The sequence below is a fragment of the Neomonachus schauinslandi genome, chromosome 5 (genome assembly GCF_002201575.2).
Source record: "Neomonachus schauinslandi chromosome 5, ASM220157v2, whole genome shotgun sequence".
NCBI classification, from domain to species: domain Eukaryota; kingdom Metazoa; phylum Chordata; class Mammalia; order Carnivora; family Phocidae; genus Neomonachus; species Neomonachus schauinslandi.
In genome coordinates, this window is record NC_058407.1 from 103,913,686 (window position 1) to 103,924,149 (window position 10,464).

General features: G+C 41.0%; 1 protein-coding gene across 1 annotated transcript in view; it reads left to right on the top strand.

Moving 5' to 3' along the window:
* Nucleotides 1-2,956: 2,956 nt before the first annotated feature.
* The window catches only part of USP18 (ubiquitin specific peptidase 18), a 62,855-nt gene continuing 55,347 nt past the window's right edge, over nucleotides 2,957-10,464 (top strand). The window contains exons 1-2 of the mRNA XM_021690632.1: nucleotides 2,957-3,180; nucleotides 4,640-4,736. Of these exons, the coding sequence (XP_021546307.1) occupies nucleotides 3,027-3,180; nucleotides 4,640-4,736 (251 nt within the window). The 5' untranslated portion in view covers nucleotides 2,957-3,026. The remainder of the gene's footprint in view (nucleotides 3,181-4,639; nucleotides 4,737-10,464) is intronic.

Below are 10,464 nucleotides of genomic sequence, written 5' to 3' on the forward strand. Positions count from 1 at the left end.
TATTTGTTACAATTGTAAAAAATTGAAAAATAACCAGAATAGTCCACAAATTTTTATTGCTACATCAGTCATCAAAAGGTATTTATAAAGAGCTTGGGAAAATTTGTTATAATGTGAAATAAGAAAAACAGTAAAATATCAGCCATGTCAAAAATATTTAGGAAAAAGTACACCTGGGTGGCTCAGTTGGTTAAGCATCCACTTCTTGATTTCAGCTCAGGTCATGATCTCAGGATCGTGGGATCGAGCCCCAAGTGGAACTCTGTGCTGACTGTGGAGCCTGCTTGGGGTTCTCTCTCCATCTCCCACTATTATTCCCCTGCTCTCTCTCAAAAAAAAGTATATATATATAGGAAAAAAGATTGATACATACCAAGTAGTGATTATCCTTAGGTCCTGGGACAATGAGTGATTAATATTTTCTTCATTTTACATTTCTGCATTTTACAAATATTCTCCATAAGCTAGGATTTTTGAAAAATAACAACCTTAAAAATTATAATAAAAATCTTAAAAAAATACATATATTTCTTTGCTTGGTGGGTATTTGTGTATGGACGAGGGGACTGTTTTCTCTAGGAACAGCAGTGATTTCTCTTTCCAGCTGCCACGGTAATTCTCCAGAATACATAATTCAGTGGGACACATTTGAATGCTTCCACTTGATTAAAATGAATATCTAGAAGGAATCACAGGCTTCAGCTTTAGAATGTAAACAAGAGATCTCACCCTCCAACCACCATTCAATTCCTTTCTATACTCTCTCTTTCAAGGGCTAGCCCAGCTTCTGCTTACAGACAAATTACTGCTGCTGTAGTTGGCTTGCTGGCTGTGAGAAAGTTCTTTATTTTGAAATGAAATCTATTTCTTAGTAGTTTTCACACATTAGGTAGTTTGACCTCCCCTACCCTCATGCCCCAAACACAAGAAATCTAAGTAAATCTAATTATGTCTCTTCCACATGATAGCCTTTTATATATTTGAAAGCATTAAGTCCTTATTCTTTCATGTGTTCATTCATTCATTCAATGTTTATTTATTGAATGCCCACAAACGCTCTGTGCAAAGTGTAATGGAAGCAGTTGAAGAAACAAACTCCCTGCCTTCCAGATGCTCACAGTTTAGGGTCTCAGGTCAGATGTTGAAACTCTGAGATGTGTATGCAGGAGGTTAGTGGGGAGTACCCTTGGGAACAAGAGGTGAGCAAAACAGGGACAGGTAGAGGGAAGAGCTGCCAAATAGATGCAACAGAGGCCTCGGCTGATTTTAAGGGGAGTTCTGGGGCTTGCTGACCCTTCAGAGCTATTTCACCTTAAGGCAAGGTGGTAAGATTTTTATACCCGCTATTGTCCAGTCATTGGATAGGGATAAATTTCTTTTCAAGGGTAAATTACTGGACAGGGACTCAGTGGGGAGCTGTCAACCAGTGCTCCCTTCAGCCTGAGAAATCGTGTTGGTCCTGCAGGAAGAGTGTGTGCGGTGCATCACTATCCTGTACAAGTGGAGAGAGAGCTATTTCCCACAACAGAATATAGCAAACCAGTTATTTGACTAGCTCTGAGTACAAGGTGCATGGACACATAGACAACATGTAGGCTCACCTGAGGAGCCAGGACAGGCTTCCCAGGAAGTCAAGGGTATGGATAGCAAGGAGAGTGCTTGTGAGCAGTCTTTAGGTGGTAGAATTGACAGTCCTCGATGATTGTTTGGGCCTGGGAGTGAGGAGAAAGGAGATACCCAAGTTTCTGGTCTGGACCCCCTTGGTGCCTGTTGTGCTATTTGCCAGAGTAGAGAACCTGCGGGAAAGAGTTTTATGGCAGTCTGCTCTGAAGAAGAAAAAAATGGAAACATGTGGGACAAAGGTAAGGAGTGTCTAGCCTAGTTGTCATTTCTAGCCCTAGAGCTTTATAAGCCAAACATTTCTTTCAGTCTAAGACTTGTCTGTTTTTGTTTTTGTTTTTAATTTTGTTAGTTAACATACAGTGCAGTAGGGACACCTGGGTGGCTCAGGCGGTTAAGTGTCTACTTTCAGCTCAGGTCATGATCCCAGGGTCCTGGGATCGAGCCCCACATCAGGCTCCCTGCTCAGCGGGGGGCCTGCTTCTCCCTCTATTCCTCACCCCACTCTTGTGCTCTCTCTCACTCTCTCTCTTTAAAAAAAACATACAGTGCAGTATTGGTTTCTGGAATAGAATTCAGTGATTTATCACTTACATATAACCCGGTGCTCATCACAAGTCCTCCCTCCCTCCCTCCCTCCCTTCCTTCCTTAATTTTTAATTTAAATTCCATTTAGTTAACATATAGTATATTATTAGTTTGAGGGTAGAATGTAGTGATTCATCAGTTGCATATAATACCCAGTGCTCATTACATCAAGTGCCCTCCTTAATGTCCATCATCCAGTTACCCCATCTCCCCACCCACCTCCCCTCCAGCAACCCTGTTTGTTTACTATAGTTAAGAGTCTCTTATGGTTTGCCTCTCTGTTTTTGTTTTTTAAAAGATTTTATTTATTTATTTGACACAGAGAGAGAGAGAACAATCAGGGGGAGCTGTGGAGGAAGAGGAAGAAGCAGGCTCACCACCGAGCCGGGAGCCAGATACGGGGTCAGATCCCAGGACCCTGGGATCATGGCCTGAGCCAAAAGCAGACGCCCAACCGACTGAGCCACCCTGGCGCCCCTCCATCTCTGTTTTTATCTTATTTTATTTTCCTTCCCTTCCCCTATGTTCATCTGTTTTGTTTCTTAAATTCCACATATAAGTGAGATCATATGGTATTTGTCTTTCTCTGATTTATTTCACTTAGCATAATACACTCTAGCTCCATCCACATAAGACTTGTCTCTTTGGAATCAGAACTCACATGAATATGCTTTCCCTCTTCCCTTATCCTTACCTACCTGTGGTGTGTTTTCACAGAACTCCCACCAAAGCTGGCTCATATGAGCTCTTCCTGGAAGTGTGCAGTCCTGAAGACAGGCCGGGCAGCCAGTGGCCTAGGGATTTTGGAATGATCTCTAATGAGTCAGGTGTTGGGGTCCCTGAGGAAATTTTCCAGTGCATCCTGGCTGTCTCAGCATTTCTCAGCAGAACCCATTGAGAAGAAGGAAGAGAACAACATGAAGAAGAAGGAGCAGCTAAAGGAGCGCCTCAGTGCCTGGGACTGTCCTCATGGTCATTAGATCCCTCACATCTTTCTCTTTTTGCTGCATAGAAATGCTTTGCTCACCCACTATACTCCGAAACAGCAGAGCTTTGTGGTTAATGACTCCTGATTTCTTATGCCTCCATTTCTGCATCTGTAAAATGGGAATAATCATAGTACTGAACACATAGGGTTGTTGGGAGGGGTAAGTGAGATAATCTGTGGAAAGTGCTTCAAATTAATGCTTGGCTTCTAGCAGCAGCCAGCATTAGTTTCTGTCTTTACTGTTACACCTGTGTGCTAGGATGTCCTAGAGACAAGGTGCTTCTGCTGATTCAGGAGCCAAAATCTGTGATTACTTGCTGTCCCTGGATTTTTTTTTCATCTTAATGCCCTGTTTCATATACACGAAAGTCTTTTACCCAGGAACTCTGAGATTAGTGGTATTTCCTCCCTCTTAAAGTACTCCCCTTGTGGGGTCAGCTGAGCCCAAGTTAAGTTGGGAAAGGAGAGATTGGTTGCTAGTACATCAGAGAAATGCTGTCTTTTGGCTTTCTCACATCTTCGTAAGTTACTTTTGGCCTCCAGCCTCTGGAGGTGAGCTTAGATCAGTGAATCTCCCCCAGAGCTTTTTTTTTCTTTTTCTTTTTTTCCTGATCTCCTTCAACCACATGGTGGGGACTGGGCAGGGGCCTTTCCACTGGAGTCTGAAATAGACTAGCTAGGAAATTACTTTTCTCTCTGAGCTCCATGGATGTCCATTCTGACTCAACTCTGTAGGGAACAACTTAAGTGGGAGGAATGCTCCCAGTTATGCTTTCTGTAATGTTTCTTTGTCTTTGCTCTTACAACAATTGCTTGTACTACTCATTTGACATTGCATAATACTCTTTCTTGTGACAGCTCTTTTCCTAATGAACTATTAAAAGTTTTACTGCTGGATGTGAGGGCAATCTGGCTGCGACATCTGTCACCTCGTTGATTGCCAGGGTTGATGCGGTTGATCTGGCTGGCTAGGCAGGTGTCCCCTTCCTCCCTCACCACTCCACGGGCGCCCCGCCCGAAGCTGCGCGCTTGGTCCAAGAGGACGACCTTCCCTGATAGGGGAGGACGGTTCTTCCATCAAGGGTATACGAGTAGCTGCGCTCCCCTGCTAGGACCCCCAAACAAGCTCTCCAGGTCCATTTGTAGGAGAATGTAGGGTAGTCAAGCTTCTGAGACTCCAGACACGTCCAAATGAGGCACTGCAGGTGGCAGTCTGCCTTGCTTTAAAAAAAAAAAAATTTACTGCTATTTCGCTTTTCAGAGTCGCATGCTTTATTTCTCCTCTCCCAATTTTTCGCAAGCTCTTTAGTGAAGTCTTTGTACCTCCGAGAGTATTTTGCAGGATTTCATGTCCTTAGTAGATCTTAGAAAAACATTTGATTTTTATTGAGTCCCTTAGCTTGCCCTTGTCCTCAGTATTTTTTTTCTCTCTTCCCTGTATAGGCCCAGTTGGTTTACACAACATTGGACAGACCTGCTGCCTTAACTCCCTGATTCAGGTATTAATTATGAATGTGGGCTTCACCAAGATATTGAAGAGGTAAGACTAACATGTATATTATTGTACATTTTCATATATTCAGTTTTTCACTTGTACTTACTTGTACTTTTAAAAGTCTTCTTTGAACAGTTGCCAAAGAAAAGATCTTGTTCTGAACAATCTAGACTACACACTATAATCACCTAAGAAGTTTAAAAAGAAATATGAATGCCTGTTTCCACCACCAGATATTTGGTTTCAGTTGGTCTAGGGTGGAGCTCAGGGGGAGTGGGAGAGGGAGGAGGCTCTCTGCTGAGCAGGGAGCCCAATGCGGGGCTTGATCCCAGGACCCTGGGATCATGACCTGAGCCGAAAGCAGCTGAAAGCATACGTGTGTGTATATATATATACACACACATGTATGTACTTTATCACACATTCTTTTTTAAAAAAGGTTTATTTACTTATTAATTAAATTATTTTTTAGAAAGGTTTTTTTCTTGCCCCTAAATTCTTTTTTTAAAGTTTTTTATTTCAATTCCAGTTAGTTAACATACAGTGTAATATTAGTTTCAGGTGTACAATATAGTGATTCAGCACTTCCATACATCACCTAGTGTTCATCACAAGTGCACTCCTTAGTCCCCATCACCTATTTCACTCATCCCCACCCACCTCCCCTCTAGTAACCAGCAGTTTGTTCTCTGTAGTTAAGAATCTGTTTCTTAGTTGGCCCCTCTCTTTCTTTTTACCCCTAAGCTCATTTGTTTTGTTTCTTAAATTCCATAAATGAGTGCAATCCTATGGTATTGTCTTTCTCTGACTCATTTTCGCTTAGCAAAATACTCCTCGCTCCATCCATGTTGTTGCAAATGGCAAGAATTCATTCTTTTTTATGGTCCAGTAATATTCCATTATATTTTGGAATAATAATATAATGGACTATTAATATAATAACCTCTTTGGTTAGGTTTATTCCTAGGTATCTTACGGTTTTTGGTGCAATTGTAAATAGGATCAATTCCTTGATTCCTCTTTCTTCTGCCTCATTGTTACTGCATAGAAATGCAGCTGATTTCTGTGCATTGATTTTATATCCTGCCACTTTGCTGAATTCCCATATCAGTTCTAGCAGTTTTTTGGTGGAGTCTTTTGGGTTTTCCACATAGAGTATCATGTCATCTGTGAAGTGTGAGAGTTTGACTTCTTTGCCTATTTGGATGCCTTTTATTTCTCTTTGTTGCCAGATTGCTGAGGCTAGGAATTCTAGTACTATGTAGAAAAACAGTGGTGAGAATGTTCTGTCCCTGTCCTGTTCATGAGCTTAGGGGGAAAAGCTCTCAGTTTTTCTCCATTGAGGATGATACTCTCTGTGGGTTTTCGTATGTCTTTTATGATCTTGAGGTATGTTCTCTCTATCCCTACATGGTGGAAAGTTTTTAACAAGAAGGGATGTTGTATTTTGTCAAATGCTTTTTCTGCATCTGAGAGAATCATATGGTTCTTGTCCTTTCTTTTATTAATGTGGTATATCACACTGACTGATTTATGGATATTGTTATGAACCTTGCAGCCGAGGAATAAATCCCACTTGGTCCTGGCAAATAATCCTTTGAATGTACTGTTGGATCCTATTACCTAGTATCTTGGTGAGAATTTTTGCATCCATGTTCATCTGGGACATGGGTCTGAATTCTCCTTTTTGATGGGGTCTTTGTCTGGTTTGTCTGGTTTGGGGATAAGTGTAATGCTGGCCTCAAAGAATGAGTTTGGAAGTTTTCCTTCCGTTTCTATTTTTGGAACCAGCTTCAGAAAAATAGGTATTAGTTCTTCTTTATTTATTTTATTTTTTAATTTAAATTCAATTAGCCAAAGTATTGTTTTTTTGATATAATGTTCAATGATTCATCAGTTCAGTATAACACCCAGTGCTCATCTCATCATGTTCTTTAAATGTTTGGTAGAATTCCCCTGGGAAGCCATCCAGCTGTGGATTCTTGTTTTTAGGGGAGATTTTTGATTACTGTGTCAGTTTCCATGCTGGTTATGGATCTGTTCAGGTTTTCTATTTCTTCCTGGTTCAGTTTTGGTAGTTTATATGTTTCTAGGAATGCATCCATTTCATCCAGATTGCCTAATTTGTTGGCATATTGTTGCTCATAATATGTTCTTATAATTGTTTGTATTTCTTTGGGGTTGGTTGTGATCTCTTCTCTTTCATTCATGATTTTATTAATTTGGGGCCTTTCTCTTTTCTTTTTGATAAGTCTGGCTAGGGGTTTATCGATCTTAATTCTGAGAACCAGCTCCTAGTTTCATTGATCTGTTCTACTGGTTTTTTTCTTTCTTTTTTAAAAAAATATTTTATTTATTTGACCGAGAGAGAGACAGCAAGAGAGGGAACACAAGCAGGGGGAGTGGGAGAGGGAGAAGGAGGCTCTCTGCTGAGCAGGGAGCCCAATGCGGGGCTTGATCCCAGGACCCTGGGATCATGACCTGAGCCGAAAGCAGATGCTTAACGACTGAGCCACCCAGGCCCCCCCCCCTTTTTTTTTTATTTCTATGTCATTGATTTCTGCTCTCATCTTTATTAATTCTCTTCTCCTGCTGGATTTAGGCTTTATTTGCTGTTTTTTCTCCAGCTCCTTTAGATGTAAGGTTGGTTGTGTATTTGATACTTTTCTTGTTTCTTGGGAAGGCCTGTGTTGCTATATACTTCCCTCTTAGGACCATCTTTGCTGCATCCCAAAGGTTCTGAACAACTGTCGTCTTTTCATTTTTATTTGTTTCCATGTATTTTTTAATTCTTTAATTTCCTAGTTGACCCACTCATTCTTTAGTAGGATGTTCTTTGACCTCCATGTATTTGTGGTCTTTCCTTGTAGTTGACTTCAAGTTTTAAAGCATTGTGGTCTGAAAATATGCATGGAATAATCTCAATCTTTTGGTATTGGTTGAAACCTGATTTGTGATCCAGTATGTGATCTCTTCTGGATAATGTTCCATGTGCACTCGAGAAGAAAGTGCATTCTGCTGCTTTGGGATGAAATCCTCTGAATAGGGGCGCCTGGGTGGCTCAGTCGGTTAAGCGTCTGCCTTCGGCTCAGGTCATGATCCCAGGGTCCTGGGATCGAGCCCCGCATCAGGCTCCCTGTTCGGCAGGAAGCCTGCTTCTCCTTCTCCCTCTCCCACTCCCCCTGCTTGTGTTCCCTCTCTCGCTGTGTCTCTCTCTGTCAAATAAATCAATAAAATCTTAAAAAAAAAAAAAGAAATCCTCTGAATATAACTGTGAAGTCCATCTGGTCCAGTGTGTCATTCAGAGCCCTTGTTTCCTTGCTGATCTTTTGCGTAGATGATCTGTCCATTGCTGTGAGTGAGGTGTTAAAGTCCCCTACCATTAATGTATTATTATCAATGTGTTTCTTTAATTTTGTTATTAATTGGTTTATATAATTGGCTGCTCCCATGTTGGGGGCATAAATACTTACAATTGCTAGATCTTCTTGTTGGATAGGCCCTTTTATTATGATTGAATGTCCTTCTTCATCTCTTATTACAGTCTTTGGTTTAAAATCTAGTTTGTCTGATACAAGGATGGCTACTTCAGCTTTCTTTGGATGTCCATTGACATGATGAATTGTTCCCCACTCCCTTACTTTTTTTTTTTTTAAGATTTTATTTATTTATTTGAGAGAGAGACAGATAGTGACAGAGATAGCAAGAGAGAGCACAAGCGGAGAGGAGAGGGAGAAGCAGGTTCTCGCCAAGCAGGGAGCCTAACTGGGGCTCCATCCCAGGACCCTGGGATCATGACCTGAGTCGAAGTCAGACACTTACACGACTGAGCCACCCAGGCGCCCCTCCACTCCCTCACTTTCAATCTGGAGGTGTCTTTGGGTCTAAAATGAGTGTCTTGTAAGCAGCATATTGATAGGTCTTGTGTTTTTATCTTTCCTGATACCCTGTGTCTTTTAATTGGGGAATTTAGTCCATTTGCATTCAGAGTAAGTATTGAAAGATCTGAAGTTAGTGCCATTGTATTACCTGTAAAGTTGCTGTTCCTGTAGATTGTCTCTGTTCCTTTCTGGTTTTTGTTACTTTTGGACTCTCTGTTCACTCAAGGGATACCCTTTGATAATTCTTGCAGGGCTGGTTTAATGTTCACAAATTCCTTTAGTTTTTGTTTGTCCTGGAAACTCTCTCAGCTATTTTCTCTTCAAATAAATTTTCTGTCCCCTTTTCTCCCTCTTCTTCTGGGACTCCTATAATATGGATGTTATTACACTTAATAACTCAGTCCCTGAGTTCCCTAAGTCTATTCTCATGTTGCATAATTCTTCTTTCTCTCTTCAGCTTCATTGCTTTCCATTATTGTCTAGGTCATTAATTATTCCTCTGCTTCTTCCAGCCTGTTGTTCATTGCATCAAGCATGTTTCTAATTTCATTTATTGTATTCTTCATCTCTGATTGTTTCTTTTTTTAACTCTTTTATCTCTGCTGTAGGGATCTTACTAATGTCTTTTATTCTTTTCTCAAGCTCAGTAAGTATCCTTGTGATCATTGCTTTAAATTTTCCCTCAGGCATGTTTCTTATATCTGTTTCACTTAGATCTCTGGCTATGGCTTTATCTTGTTCTTTCATTTGGGATAAATTCCTGTGCCTTTCAATTGTGTCTAAGTCTCTGCCTGCTTCTCTATGTTACAAAAGCCAGTTGTGTCTCCTCTTCCTGAAAGTAATGGCCTTTTTAAAAATTTTATTTTATTTTACTATGTTATGTTAGTCACCATACAACACATCATTAGTTGTTTTTTTTTGTAGTTTTTAATTTTATTATGTTATGTTAGTCACCATACAATACATCATTAGTTTTTGATGTAGTGATCCATGATCCATTGTTTTCTTTTTTTTTTTTAAGATTTTATTTATTTATTTGAGAGAGAGAATGAGAGACAGAGAGCACGAGAGGGAAGTGGGTCAGAGGGAGAAGCAGACCCCCCCGCTGAGCAGGGAGCCCGATGTTGGACTCGATCCCGGGACTCCAGGATCATGACCTGAGCCGAAGGCAGTTGCTTAACCAACTGAGCCACCCAGGTGCCCCCGATCCATTGTTTTCGTATAACACCCAGTGCTCCATGCAGTACGTGCCCTCCTTAATACCCATCCCCCCATCCACCTCCCCTCTAACACCCTCAGTTTGTTTCTCAGAGTCCATAGTCTCTCATGGTTCATCTCTCCCTCTGATTTTCCCCCCTTCATTTTCCCCTTCCTTCTCCTAATGTCCTCCATGCTATTCCTTATGTTCCACAAATAAGTGAAACCATATGATAATTGACTTTCTCTGCTTGACTTATTTCCCTTAGCATAATCTCCTCCAGGCCCATCCATGTTGATGTAAAAGTTGGGTATTCATCCTTTCTGATGGCTGAGTAATACTCCATTGTACATATGGACCGCATCTTCTTTATCCATTCATCTGTTGAAGAGCATCTCGGCTCTTTCCACAGTTTGCCTATTGTGGACATTGCTGCTATGAACACTGGGGTGCATATGGCCCTTCTTTTCACTACATCTGTGTCTTTGGGGTAAATACCCAGAAGCGCAATTGTTGGGTCATAGGGTAGCTCTATTTTTAATTTTTTGAGGTACCTCCACACTGTTTTCCAAAGTGGCTGTACCAACTTGCATTCCCACCAACAGTGTAAGAGGGTTCCCCTTTCTCCACGACCTCTCCAACATTTGTTGTTTCTTGCCTTGTCAATTTTTGCCATTCTAACTGGTGTAAGGTG